The sequence below is a fragment of the Thamnophis sirtalis genome, unplaced genomic scaffold (assembly GCF_051295495.1).
Source record: "Thamnophis sirtalis isolate CommonGarterSnake01/CBP01778 unplaced genomic scaffold, rThaSir2_p1.2 scaffold_6, whole genome shotgun sequence".
Lineage (NCBI taxonomy): Eukaryota > Metazoa > Chordata > Lepidosauria > Squamata > Natricidae > Thamnophis > Thamnophis sirtalis.
Window position 1 is genome coordinate 82,387,857 of NW_028261386.1, and position 15,506 is coordinate 82,403,362.

General features: G+C 43.3%; 1 protein-coding gene across 1 annotated transcript in view; it reads right to left on the bottom strand.

Annotated features, from left to right (window-relative positions):
• Positions 1-12,158: 12,158 nt before the first annotated feature.
• Positions 12,159-15,506, bottom strand: part of PPP1R14C (protein phosphatase 1 regulatory inhibitor subunit 14C) — a 66,381-nt gene continuing 63,033 nt past the window's right edge. The window contains exon 4 of the mRNA XM_014059279.2: positions 12,159-13,484. Coding sequence (XP_013914754.2) covers positions 13,410-13,484 — 75 coding nt within the window. The 3' untranslated portion in view covers positions 12,159-13,409. The remainder of the gene's footprint in view (positions 13,485-15,506) is intronic.

The window sequence follows — 15,506 nt, forward strand, 5'->3', positions numbered from 1 at the left end:
CAGGTGGCACGTGTTGCTGATTGCGGGTCAGTTTTGCCAAGGTGGTTGTGAGAACGGCATTCATAGGGAAAGCTGGCTTCACCTGTTACAGCAGTGATGGGGAAATCTTTTGGGCTCAAACATTCGGAAAATGTTTAATTTCACTCTCCTGGTGTGTGTGTGTGTGTATGTGTGTGTGTGTGTGTGTGTTGCACACATACAGACATCCTTGACCAAAGAGAAACATTTCTTTTTCAAATTCATTCATTAAAAAAGAATACACTTCAATCATACATGGTGTTAAGTGTTGCACAAAGAAACAACACAGGAAAGGAAAGAAGGGAGGGAGGGAGGGAGGAAAGAGGAAGACAGGGAAAGAGCAGAAAGACAGAGAAGGTGAAGGTAGATAGGCAGAAGGAAGGAAGAAGGAAGAAATAGGAAGGAGGGAAGGTGAAAGGATGGAAGGAGGAAGGAACAGAAGCGAAGAGGAAGAGAGAAATGGAAAGAGCAGAAAGACAGAGAAGGTAGATAAGCAAAAGAAATGAAGCTGAAAGAATGGAAGGAGGAAGGAAGAGAAAAGGAGGAAGGGAGTGAGTGAGGAAAGAAAAGAGGATGGAAGGAGAAAGGAAGGAAGAGAGGGAAAGAGCAGAAGACGGATAAGGTGAAGGTAGATAAGCAAGAGGAATGAAGGAAGAAGTGAGGTGTCTCGAGGAGGGGGAAAACATTTAGTGACCAAAGTTACAATGGCATTCAAAAAAGTGACTGATGACCATTTTTCACACTTAGCGACCATTGCAGCATCCTCATGATCACGTGATCAAAATTTTGTTTGGCAACAGATTTGTATTTATGCTGGTTTCAGTGTCCTGGGGTGACCTTTTGACAAAATATAAATTTTTTAATCAAGCCCCCCCTCCTCCGGTCAATGGTGTCCCTCTTTACCAATCTGAAAATCTGGTCACCTTATATTAGGGGGCAATTTATGACTATAATTAGAGCCAGTTTGGTATAGTAGTTAAGGCATCAGACTAAAAACTAGGAGACTGTGAGTTGGGTGACCAGCTGGATCAAGTTGGGCTAGTCACCAGTCTCATCATTAGGAGGGAGGCAATGGAAAACCACTTCTTAAAACCTTGCTAAGAAAACTGCAGGAATCTGTCCAAGCAGACTCTGAGAATTGGACATAACTGAATGGAAGAAGAAAAAAAATCAGGAAGGGGCAGGTCTTGTGTGTTTCGTGCTTTTATATGCTAAACAATGCAGAACAATTTTGAGAGAACAAATAAAGAAATGTTTGTAAACATAACTAAATAAATTTCATATTTCTCCTTTGCAGGCAAAAATGTTTCAAGAAAATGCCTACGTACTCAGAAATAAGAATGGTTCTGATGGGCTTCCTGGCACTCATTTCCTTTCTGTTCCAAGTTCACATCAGCAATCTAGCTTCAAATAAATCCAATTTATTGCCCTGTGCTTGTGATGAAATTCAAACAGAATTGAAAAGCAATATTTCTTTCCTTAAAGTTTGCAGCAAATATTGATGCTTTGATATATTTTTTTGTTATTGACCCAGGTTAAACTTATTTTCTTTTGCTGTTTTTATAACTGGAGATATTATAACTGAGCTGCAAGATCCTGGAGAAAAAGACAGCCTGGTGTTAATGGCCATAGCCTCCCCCTTCCTCCTTAGAAGAAATTTGAGTTTTATTATTTCACAACCTGGTAACAAAATTCACACAGGACAGTGAAACCAAGCCTTTGATTTAATCAGATGCCAGTTGAAGTTCTGATCCAGCAATAAATGATGAGTGGGGAAAAGTAGTGACAACAAGAGGACAAAGCATGCATACTTGTATATATATTGCAAATTTTAAGTAATTTACAGGGAACAGCATCCTTTTAGTATAATTCTATTAGACATTAGATCACTCTCCATTTGTCAAGTACAAAATTTCCAAGAATTTAAATGGGAAATTTTGGAACCAAATCTAATAATAATATTTTATTAAAGTCATATGCTACTCAATTCTCAGCAATTCTACTAATTTGTAGAAGAGTTTGAAGGTATTGTTGGAAAGAGAAGCCAGAAAGCCAAGCAGGAGCCTTTACAAGCATCTGATTCAATCCACTTCCAAACACCAAGCTGAGACAAAGAGAGAATACTCAATAGGAAAAAGCTAGACATCATAAAGGCATTAAGTACTCTCCAGTCCTGTAAGCTGTTGACATGGAAACCTAAAGCAAGTCCTTTGTAATTTTCAGAACATGAAACTTGGAAGCTTATATATAGTGTATTCTATCTTGAGTTAGTTTCCTCCAGTTTAATAACAACAGGAAGCAATAGGAAACATCATAAATCTCTGCTTAGAGAGTTTGCTAGACTTTTTTTTAACCCCAAGAAGAATTGCTTAAACAATGTCCCATGTCCAATTAGGACAACCCAAGTGAGAGAAAATTCCACGGAGCCTTTAATCTATAGCACTGTTGTGAATAGCACAGTTGACTGTTGTGGAAATTATTAGTTTTAACTCCTATGTGAAAACAACTTGTGTATGGAAATGTCTTCTATAGTCAGATCCATGTCCAATTTTTTAAACAACAGGAACTAAACCAGAGATAGTTGTCACAAAGGGTATTTTCAAGGAAAAATTCCCAACATGCAAATCCAATGATTCAAAGAAGAAATGGGAAGAAAAACAAGTGAACCTTACAAATGGGAGGAGACATTAAAATTCCATCAACAAAGCAAGGCTGTGTCACTTTAATCACTTAATCTGGCTGCCTCCTAACCAACATCATTCCAAAGTAACCCTTATTGTCCCGAGGACTGAACACAATCTTAGGTAACGTGCCAAAGGGTGTATAATTAGACCCAACTGAGGGAAAAATAAAAATGGATATACTCTAAATGGCAATCAATTTAAATAAAATGCAATCAATAAATATACTATACTTTCCCCCTTTGTTTATTACAAATTATACATTGAGAATCCCTTGTTAAAAGCTTTGGCCTTTGTAACTTACTCTTGGTTTATCTGCCCCTGCTTTGACACAGCAAAAGTCAAAATGCTTTGCTTGATCTGCTGGAACTCTTAGGAAAGCAAATGCACAGAGTGCTTATACAGTTTGTGCAATGCACTGCAATATGCATTAAACTTCTATGGATTAAGGCACTAAGCCAAATGCTGGCTTTAGCAAACAACTAGAATAGAACATCTGTGATCCCTTTCTATAATCAGGCAGCCAAGAGAAGAGATAGGAAGCAGTAGGCTAGAATCCCAACCAGGGAATTGTAGGAGTTGAAATCCACTCAAAGAAGCCAAGTTCAGAAATCTGGGACTGGAACAAGGGAATTGAAGTCCACAACTTTAAGACTTCAGTTCCAAGAATTCCTTAGCCAGCATAGAAGTTGAAGTCTACAAGTCTTAAAATTATCAAGGTTGGACACCCCTGGGCTAGAAGTTCCCAGATGTCTCTTTCCATTACAACAATTCCCCTCTGGTAGTCCATGCAGAGTAGTCTTCTGCAGCAAAAGGAAAGACTCCATGTGGCATTTTAAAGACAAATAGAAAAGATGGCATAAACTCCTGGGGACTAGAAGCTACTTCTGTTCTTATTATTTCAGTTTTTCCTGAACTGCTGTGCCACTTTCAAACTTGGCACAGCAGTTGAAAGAGTTATAAAACTAAGCTTCTGCTGCCAAAATGAGACCCATCCTGGGCTATAGCCATAACATAGTAACATCAGTTTGAACTAATAATTATAGTCTTAGAAATGAATATATCAAAATCAGATGTTCTGTAGATCTTGGGACTATTATCTCTTCAACAGGGAGAATAAAGGCCAGGATCATTTTAAAGTGTTCTTAACTCTAAAGGTTCCCATTGCTCCAGTGAGGAGGTGATAAGACACCTAATAGGCTCAATGGCAGGAAGATGAAAATATTTTCAAATTAACCCATACTAGGTGGTCCTCAACTTATGATCATTTGTTTGATGATTGTTTGAAGATACAATGGCACTGGGAAAAATGATTTATGAGTGTTTTTCATACTTATGACCATTGCAGTACCCCTGTGTCACATGATCAAAATTTGGATTTTTGGCAACTGCCATGCATTTGTGATGGTTGCAGGGTCATCATCTTTTGCAACCTTCTGATAAGCAAAGTCAATGGGGAAGCCAGATTCCCTTAACAGCTTGTTACTAACTTAACAACCGTGACAAGAAAGTCATAAAATAGGACAACTACTCAACAATTGTCTTGCTTAACAACAGAGATTGTGGACTCAATTGTAGTCATAAGTCAGTAATAGCATCCTATTATCTTCACTACTGGTTTGGTAGCAGGGGCACGCATGCCTGGGCATGCGCAGAAGGTCCTTGATGACATATGAGTGGGTGGGCGGAGCCTCACTCTGCTGCCACTACCGGTTTACCTAAACCTGTGCGAACCGGCAGCATACTATCTCTGGCGTAAGTCAAAGACTAGCCATATTGCTACTGGTAGCTATACAAATAGCCTTGTTCCAAAACTCACCCATCTGGCAGAATTTTTCAGAGGGAATACCAAAATGGGTTCAAGTGTTTGGACTAACTTGCCTTGTGTGAGGGGGAGGAGAGGGGGAGAAAAACAGAGGGGGGAGGGAGGGAGGGAGAGAGCACACAAGTATAAGAATTGTCTTCTGAGTATATTCATTGCTATCCAAGTTTAAGTTTAAAGGCATTCTCATTTTTGGAAGGCAAATGCAAATTATATTTGGGGTCAGGCATGTCTTCATTGACGCCAGTTCTCTGGCTTAAAGTCAGCTTCCATGCTTTTTTAGTTAACAGTGTGCTATTCAAAAGTCACCCCACCCCTGTAAGAGGACTCCCACACAATATAACAGAGGTGCATTACAATGAGATCTCTGCTTTTATTCAACTCCCATTTTACAGTAGCTCCAAAGCTACACAGATACACAGTGGCTCTAGGGAAGAATCCAGCCCCTTCCACTTGAGCAGGAAATCAGCCAAGGAATTATTTTAAATCCAATTTGATACTTTGTACAGGCCAAAGAATTTTCAGCATGCGTAATCTGGAGGAGTGCAAGCCACAACACTAGCCGTTTTATGCTTCCAGAAGGCGAAAGAAACAGACACAGCTTTTTAGCAGCTTCCCAGTGTATTGTAAGAGGGAATTGATAGTGACGCTAAACTTTCCAGAAACATATTCATAAGAGGAAGCTGTTTTAGTCATGATGGTACTGTGCAATTGAAAACATTCAAGTCTCACTAGGTTTGTACTTGGCACCGAATAGGACATGAAGTATGGATTTTCTGCCAATGATATGGGTTTTTATATTTTACTATAGACTTTGTAACTTTGTAACTTTAATAAAATTTATATGCCGCCCACTCCCTAGGGACTCTGGGCGGCTCACAACAAAGCAAAGACATAAAAAATTAAAAGTACATTTGTTTAAAATGAAATCACCATTCAGTCACATGGGGCTGGATTATTACTCAACAGCCCCAGGCGTGCCAGAACAGCCAGGTCTTAGTCGCTTTACGGAAGGCCGGGAGAGTGGTAAGGGTCTGGATCTCCGCGGGTAGCTCGTTCCATAAGGCCGGCACAGCTACAGAGAAGGCCCTCCCAACGGCACCTGGAGGAGGCCCAACTTGTGTGATCTTATTGGTCGTTGGGAGGTAAACGGCAGGAGGCGGTCTCTCAGGTAACCAGGTCCAGTACCACGTAGGGCTTTAAAAGTAATGACTAGCACCTTGAAGCGAGTCCGGAGACCAATGGGGAGCCAGTGCACTCATGGAGGATAGGTGTAACATGGGTGTATCTGGGTACACCCATTATCACTCGCGCGGCTGCATTCTGGACCAACTGCAGTCTTCGAACACTCTTCAGGGGCAGCCCCATGTAGAGCGTGTTACAGTAATCCAGTCTTGAGGTGACGAGGGCGTGAGTGACTATTCGAAATGCCTCCCGGTCCAGATAGGGCTGCAACTGGTGCACCAGGCAAACCTGGGCAAAGGCCCCCCTGGTCACAGCCGACAAGTGGTGTTCTAACGTCAGCTGTGGATCCAGGAGGACCCCAAAATTGCGGGCCCTCTCTGAGAGGTGTATAACTTCACCCCCCAGGCTAAGAGGTGGAATGGCTGGATCATCTTTGGGAGGCAACATCAATAGCCACTCGGTCTTGTCTGGATTGAGTGCAAGCTTGTTCGCTCCCATCCAGAACCTGACAGCCTCCAGGCACTGGCACATCACTTCAACTGCTTCGCTGAGTTGGCACGGGGCGGACAGATACAATTGAGTATTGTCTGCATATTGATGGTATTTGATCCCGTGCCAGCGTATGATCTCACCCAGCGGCTTTATGTAGATGTTGAATAGGAGGGGGGACAGGACCGAACCCTGCGGCACCCCATATTTGAGGGGCCTAGGGGTCGATCTCTGTCCCCCAACCAACACCGACTGCGACCTGTCCAAGAGGTAGGAGGAGAACCACTTTAGGACAGTGCCTCCCACTCCCACCTCGCGTAACCGTCGCAGAAGGATACCATGGTCGATGGTATCGAAGGCCGCTGAGAGGTCAAGAAGCACAAGGATAGAGGAATGTCCTCTATCCCTGGCCCGCCAGAGATCATCAATCAACGCGACCAAAGAAGTTTCGGTGCCGTAGCCAGGCCTGAAACCCGACTGAAAGGGATCCAGATAATCCATTTCATCCAAGGTCCGTCAGAGTTGAGAGGCCACCACCTTCTCAACAACCTTCCCCACAAAGGGGAGGTTGGAGACTGGGTGATAGTTGTTCAAAATGGCTGGATCCAGGGAAGGTTTCTTAAGGAGGGGTCTCACCACAGCATCCTTTAGGGGATGCGGGAAGGATCCCTCCAGAAGAGAAGTGTTAACAATCCTCTGGAGCCAGCCACGTGTCACCTCTCTGCTGGTCGAGACCAGCCAGGAGGGACATGGGTCCAGCAAACAGGTGGAGGCACTCACAGCTCCCATGGCCTTGTCCACTTCCTCAGGAGCGACAAGTTTAAACTCGCTCCATAAAATCTGATCAGGACCTTCCCCCGGCGCCTCGGCTGGTACCATCCAAGTGGAGTCCAGGTCTGTCCGGATCTGAGCGATTTTATCCGACAGAAACTGAACAAATTCCTCAGCTCTACCCTGTAAGTGTTTGTCCGCGTCCCTCCCTTTCAAGAGGGAGCGGGCTATCCTAAACAGGGCGGCTGGGCAAGATTCTGCGGATGCAATAAGAGCGGAAAAATGCGCACATTTTGCCGCCCGTATCGCCACTAGATAAGTCCTAATAAAGGCTCTTAATTGTGTTCGGTCGGATTCAGAGTTACTAGCCCTCCAACGTTGCTCTAGGCGTCTCTTTTGGCGCTTCATCTCCCGGAGTTCCTCGGTGAACTAAGGAGCCCTCCTGGATCCACTGCTGCGGAGAGGCCGTAAAGGCGCAATCTGGTTAAAAGCCTCTGCCACCGCTATATTCCAAGCAGCGACCAAGGACTCCACCGGACTGTGGGCCAGAGAGTCAGGTATCTCACCAAGCGCCGTCTGAAATCCCATAGGGTCCATTAGGAGCCTGGGGCGGAACCACCTAATCGGTTCCACCTCCCTACAGTGGGGGATTGGTTTCCGAAAGTTGAGCCTCAGTAGGAAGTGATCTGACCATGACAAGGGCAGGATCTTGATGCCCTTTAAATCAAGATCACGTCTCCACTGCTCCGAGAGAAATACGAGATCGAGCGTGTGCCCCGCTGAATGAGTCGGACCCTGAATTACCTGGGTCAAGTCCATGGCTGTCATGAAAGCCATGAACTCCTGCGCTCCATCAGAGCGATCACCGAGCGACGGCAGGTTGAAATCCCCCAGCACTACAAGCCTGGGGAACTCAACTGCCAGCTCGGCTACTGACTCGAGGAGCACAGGCAGGGCTGTTGCAATGCTGTTGGGAGGTAGGTACGTTAGCAACAAACCCATTTGACCCCATTGGACAACTTCACCAGGAGGGACTCACACCCGACAATCTCCAGAGCAGGGATCCTACGAGGAACTAGGGACCTTCGGATGATGATTGCCACTCCCCCACCCCTTCACTGGTGTCGCGGCTGATGTAGCACCTGAAACCCTTCTGGGCACATTTCCGTGAGGGGGACTCTTCCCTTATGGCCCAGCCAGGTCTCAGTAATACATGCCAGGTCTGCCCCCTCGTCTAATATTAGGTCCCGGACGAGGGGAGCTTTGTGAACCACAGACCTGGCATTTAGCAACAACAGCCTGAGACCAGGGCCCTGACAACTCTCGCCATCTGGCCCTGAAGTGGAGCTAGTAGGGCCGGAAGGAGGGATCGCTGTGACGTAGCGAACCCTCCTTCCCCGGTAATGGCTAGCCCTATAGCTCCCGTCAAACCTGCCTCTCCCAACCATGACCGGAATGCGCCGGCCCATCCCCGCGCCCATAGACCCCATTTCCCCCCGTAGCCTCCGTTCTCTCCAGCAAGCCAATTATATCATTCATTCTGGGACAAGAGATAGGCCTGGGCCCCCTACCACTTCTGCTTCAGCACTCAGTGGAGGAGGCACCAGGCTGTACTCCCAGTCCTCTCATACATACCACAGTCACTCACTCATACAGTCCCCACAAAAGTCAATTAAAAGTACAAATAACAATGGAATACAGTAGATAAATAAAAGTGGGTACAGGCATCAGCAGTCATACCATACACACCTACATCCATAAAAATTGCAGAGAACTTAGGCTCAGTCAATAAATTTGTGCAATTATAAGATGGGAAACAATGGAAAAGGAGGGAGAGCTCCTCCACTCCTCTCCCTCCTATAAGTCCTGAAAAGAACCACAGAGGGCCAACGCTCCAGGGTCCATGATGAGTGGAATAGGTGCAGATGGAGGGGGGGCATAAGCACCAGATCGAAACAGGAGGCAAGTTCGAAGCCTCCCCCCCTCCAATTCTCGTTGTAGTCCAGAAGGAGAAAAACAGGGCCAAGACTGCAGATGACATAGCGGTCATGGGGGCCGAAGTAAGTGGAAGACGGCAAGGTCAATGGCTCCCCAAACACAGTAGGGCCAAGCTCCAAGCTCTTCCAGGTGGCCGAGCCGGCGAGCGGCAAAGCAGCAGTCGCAGCAATCAGGGCGGCGGTCGCAGCAAGGTCGGGGCTCCACAAAGCAGCTGGGCCGCGGCGTCTTCCAAACAGCTGAGCCGCAGCATCCTCCGAACAGCATCAGCGTCTTCCGCAAATGGCAGCCTTGGAGAGCGATATCTCTCCCATTCACTGCTGCCACCAGCTCCCCAATGAATCGCTCCTGCCTTGCTCTCTCCCCCGCTCAATTCCCGAGGACGGTTTCACCTCTTCTCTAGATGTGACTCAGTTTTGGACAATTAAAAGTAAAACCATTTGTCATGTTGAGCAATTGCTTTGTGTTCTCTGTTCTCTCATGCACATTGAGCAACAAATACTTCCAAGTTATTCCAACACAAGGAAGGCTGCCATCCCATTCATTTTGTGGGCTGCCGTTATAGTATGGCGTTTACTTTTTTTTTTAATCAAACATCCTTAAAAACAAGGAAGTTACTCATCACCCAATAATAATTTAGCTTAATCCAATATCTACTTAGCCAGCAAGAGATTTGTTAATGGAACTAAATAAAAATGCCCATTTCTAGTTGTCCATCACCCGAATAATAACAATTTAGCTCCACCCCAAATGTACTTAGACATCAAGAACATTTATGAATGGAGCGAAATAAAAATGCCATTTCTAGCCCAGATTAAGGCAGAGATGATTACTGAAGCTCCTATTATGTTGCCAGATGATAAAAAGAAAATCCCTTCCATTCTTAATGGTAGGTCTTTTTTAAAGCACCCCCCCATCTCTTGCCTCTCTCATGTTCCCCATTAGAATACCTGTAATCAGATCATCAGCAGAAGACAGCCAGTCCAGGAGGAATCAAGCTAGCATGATGATCAAAAGTGCAGTGAAAATCTTGATTCTGGATGGGATTACTTATGCAAAGAAGTCATAGGAAATAAAACTTGAATCTTCTTTCCACCTCGCGTTGCTCAAGTCCAGTGTCTTGTATTCATGTAAGGTGTCTGTCTAACCTTACACGTGGTTATAGAAGATTTTGAGAGGTTGGCGAGAAGTATGTAGGAATATAGACTAGAACCCAAAAATTGTCAACAGAAAAAAAAACTTCTCCACTAGACATATACAATAATCACTTCTCCATTTGAAGATGTTTTTAATTACCATATTTTTCAGAGTACCTTTTCCCCCCCAAAAAAGAGGTGAAAATCTGGGTGTGTCTTATACACTGAATACAGCATTTTTGGCTCCTGAAACCCCTCTCCCTTTGCAAAAATGGACTTGCAGAGGGTTTGGGAGGCCTCAAAGTACTCCTAGGGGGTTGGGGAGGGCAAAAACAAGTGAAAAACAGGCCATTTTTGCTCATTTTTGCCCCCGCCCCCGCCCCCAGGAGCACTTTGCAGGCCTCTCAAACTCTCTGCATGCCCCATTTTTCACAAAAAGCATGGTGTGCAGAAGTTTTGGGTGGCCTACAGAGTGCAATTTTTAAAAAAATTTACCTCTTCAAAATCTTGGTGCGTCTTATACTCCGGTGCCTCTTATACTCTGAAAAATATGGTAGATTCTTCCCCCCCTCATATTTAATGGGAGGGGGACAACAAAAGCAAAGATACCTACCTTGTTAGCATAACTGAAGATGTGGCGTCACCTCCCTATGGAGTATCCGAGGCAGTACTGGAACAAGATCTGCAATTCCACTTGTATCAGTTTTGTTCAAGAATCAAATTTGCTTGCTCCTGTTTCTGTTTTACATCTGGAGCTAAAGCAAAATCTTTATACTGCTATAGTTCTGCTGAACTTGTGGGACAATCTGTTCTTCCATTCATGGAAACCTTTACCCTACCCATCCCTCATTTGCCTCTAAGCAAATTATCAGAGTTGTCTTTATTATCAGCCAACACACATAGGATAAATTAAGGATATGGCGTGGGAGTGGTAGCATTTTGTTTTCCTTGAATGTGGAATGATGTGAAGGGATTTTTTTCCCCTCTTACCCCAGCACTGCACTGGGTCTTCGTGAATTATGACTGTTTTCATTGTACATGGGGCTTCTGACACCACAGAAATGAAGATTACTATGGAGTTACTTCAAGCCACTTGTAAGTGACACACAATGGCAATGTGAAAGTGAATATAGTCTGCCCTGCATTCAACTGATGGTCTTTATGGTGATCTTTAATGAATTTCTTTAATTAATAATGTTATATCATTTTAAAAACAAGTGGAAAAGTTTTTCTCTAATTCCTCTCATCTCAGAACAAAGCAAGGATTATGAAGTTAGAGTAAAACCTCATATTGGCCAAATCATTTCCCAAATGGTTTCTATTCCCATCAACTTAAACATAGCAAGAACATTTTTATTCACCTTTTAAATGAGATAGACCCACAATATTGCCACTTCCTTCCCACCTTAAGTGAGCATTTGTAAGAAAAAGTGTAATTATGCTAATTACTATTTATAGGTCAGGAGCATCTGTTAAAATTCATCTGTAATTATTTCAGGATTAAAATAATCAAGGTCACAAAACAACACTTCAGCAACTGATCTAGATAGCTAATTCTTTGTAATCTTTTAAATACCACTTAGCATTCTTCATTCTAAAGGATGCTGCTGTGTGTCATTTTTCTCCAGTTATTTCTATTAACTGTGATTCCAAAACCATTTCAGCAAAATTATAAGATTCAAACAAAATGCAGGGGTGAAATAAAACATATTTTCACATTTACTTCAGAGAACTACATGGGAAATGAGTTGGCTCAAATGAGGAGGAGAAAGGTTTTACAGATCTTTATGTAACTCACAATATTAAAACAAAGCACAATGTGCTTGGAAAACACACTCCTCTTCATGAAATTTTGCCTGTTTTGCCTGAGATAACGGTATCATTTAAAAATAATTCTGAAAGCAGAGGAAAATTGTTGAAGGGCATATATGTGTCAACTCCTTAGGAAACAGTGTGGATATAGTTTATGAAGTTGTTAGTTATCTACCCAAATGTAAAAGTATCTTTTTCACCTTAATGTTCCCGTTTTCTATCAATAGTTAACATATACATAACAACATCTCAATTTGTTGCATTTATTTGAGTAAATATTTGGTAAATAAAGTCATTAATAAAACATTACAAAATTAAATACATTTAAAAAACCTTGCCAGTATACATAAAGTCCACAAACATGTATTTCTTCTTTTTAAAAAATAAAATTATGTTCAGAGCACCCTTGATATAAAATGCCAGACTAGCATCTACCAGCAGATGGTAGCTTGTGAAATATTACAGCAGTGTTTCTCAACCTTGGCAACTTTAAAATGTGTGGACTCCCAGAATTCCTCCGCCAACATGCAATTAGGTTGCTAAAGTTGAGAAACACGGCATTAGAACAAAGAATGTTTTCCTGAAGAGTTTGGGGAACAAGCTTTCACCTCTACAACCTAGATCACTTAGCCAATCAGCCAGCCAAACTACCAAGTTGGATGTCACAATAGGAAGCGGTAGCTGGATATTCTTATTATAAGAAAGGGTGGGTTGATTTCCATTTCCCCTCTCTCCAAGATGTCTATGGAGATAGTCTCTCTCCAAGACTTTTTGACCTTTTTCTTGCTGTCCTATCAGATCCTTTAGCAGTAGGTTGATCAATCCTAGCAGATCATAACATGAAGAGAGATTATATCTGGCTGAACCTCAAAATTGGTAATAGTACCTAAAAAAATCAAGGCCTTGAACCCCAAGTTTGCTTATGTGTTGCTTTGTGAATAGAGGCATTTGTTGCAATGCTTTAACAGTGGCAGCATCCCCATCGAACAAACTGCATCCCTCCCCTCCCCACCCTTTGCCCGCAACACCACATTGGTTATAACTTCAGCTTATATTGTTACTTAGAGCACATTTCGTTTCCACCGATGTGAATCAATAGTAACACTCACTTGATAATTTATGTACACAACCACAAGAACCTTAACATCCATGAGTCTGGTGTATAACTTAATGATCAAACTGGTTGTAAAGGAACAGTAGTTTCCCTAGAAGTTATACATCAGGCAAAATTACTGCCCAGGAAAGTCCTTCTAAAATTGATGTATTCCCATCCATCTTGATCATCCGCAGGTAGTCAAAGCAGCATCCGTAATGTTGCTATCTGTGATAAAATAAAACCACACTTGAAAAAAATTGCCATAAACAGAAGGGGTTGAATTCTTTAAATTGTCAGAATTCAACCAAAAAAGAGAAAATTGCTCATAACGACCAAACTAGCAGGTGTCCTATTTAATAGTTCCAGTTTATTGATCACTTCTCTCAAGAGGGCTCCGTGTTCACTTATATACTCTTCTTTTGAGGAGGGCTCAGCTTCCTCATCCCTCTTATCCGAGTTAGAAGTTCTTTGATAAAATCCTAAAAAAAAAAAAAAGAGCGGTGGTGGTGAAATCACTGATTAAAATAATAGTAAGTACCTTCAAAATGCAAGTATCTTCTACCCTCCACTGTTCTTACAATATCAAATATAGGAAGTCCTTGACTTATGACCACAATTGAGATCCACATTTTTGTTGCTAATTGAGACATTTGCTAAATGAATTCTGCCCCATTTTACAACTTTTCTTATCTTGGTTGTTAAGTGAATCCCTTCTGTTGTTAAGTTACTAATACAGTTATTAAGTGAACCTGGTTTCCCTGTTGACTTTGCTTGTCGGAAGGTTACCAAAGCGGATCGCATAACCCCGGGATACCACAACCATCATAAATATGAGTCAGTTGCCAAGTGTCTTAATTTTGATCATGTGATCACGGGGATGCTGCCACGGTCACAAGTAAGAAAAACAGTCATCAGTCACTTTTTTTCAATGCCATGGTAGCTCAGTGGTTAGAATGCAGTACTGCAGGCTACTTCTGCTGCCTGCTGGCTGCCTGCAGTTTGGCAGTTCGATTCTTACCACCTCAAGGTTGACTCAGCCTTCCATCCTTTCAAGATCAGTAAAATGAAGACCCAGATTGTTGGGGGCAATATGCTGACTCTGTAAACTGCTTAGAGAGGGCTATAAAGCATTGTGAAATGATATATAAGTGCTATGCTATTGTTGTAACTTTGAACGGTCACTAAATGAACTGTGGTAAATCAAGGACTAGCTGCATCAGCCATTCAATTCTCTTCAAAGCTCCTACATCAAGATCCATCCAACCAAATCACTACTTTTGAATTCTAGAGGACTAAAGCCATTGCCAGGATTCTATGGCCGAAGGAGCCCATATAAAGAGTGAGGCTCTAAAGAAGTTAAACTCTTTCTACCATTCCAATGCACCTGCTTCATTCAGTGGCAGAGGATAATTGCTACCATCATAGCAAAGGACAATGTTTTTCTCATGTAATTTTCAGACCACTTGCCTTATCAGTTTAATCCCCATTCAGCATATCCTCCCCATTCTCACTAAAACAGAGATGTCAAACTCAATTTTACTAAGGGCCACATCAGGTTGTGTTTGACCTGGGAGGGGGCTGGGTGTGTGTGGCCATGGCCAGCTCAACATCACTCGTATCTGGGCACCTGTGGTGGCCCAGGTTTTCTTCTGCAACAGCCTCCTGCAGTCCTCTACCAGCAAAAACAGAGCTCGAGAGGGCCGTACAGTGGGAGAGGGAGGATGATATAGTCATCTTCTTGAAATCTTTTCAAGTGTTATTTTTCCTGTGCTTTATGTTCTAATGAAGGACCAAGCATGTGACTTATCTAGGGTTAACTGATCTTTATTCTGTACCTGCTTCTGTACTTGACAACTTGATTAATGTCAAAAAAATGTTTTTATGCATAAACCTGGATTGCCACAGAGTCACTTTCTGTGAAAGGGGCAGCCATATAATTTGCCTATAAGGACTTCTTTGACAGGCTTTTGCTTATGAACTGGCTTTCAAATCCCTCAATAACAATACAGTGGTCTTCATAAAAGAAAAGGCCTAGAGCTGGGTTGGCGAACCTTTTCGGCATCAAGTGCCAAAATGGGAGTGCACACGAGCAATGAGGGAGTGCCAGAAACCGAAAGAGCAGTTTCCTGGCACGCATGTGCGGGGTCACTGAAAAAAGGAAAAGCAGTTTCCTGGTATGCATGTGCACACACATAAGCTCAGCTTCCAGTTTCCAGCATGTGCATGCGCACCGGTTTCCTGGTCTTCTGGTTTCTGGTGCGCATGCATGCGCAAACACCAGCTTCCTGGCATGCCGGAAACCAGAATCTCAGCTTCCCGGCACACACAAGCATTCCTATGCAAACAAAGTCCAGCTGGCCAGTGTGCATCGGAACCCAGAAGAGCAACAGGTGATGGCTGGCGTGCCCAGAGAGATGGGTCTGTGTGCCACTTCTGGCACGTGTGCCATAGGTTCGCCATCACTGGCCTAGAAATACAATCCAGTGCTAGGGAACATGCAG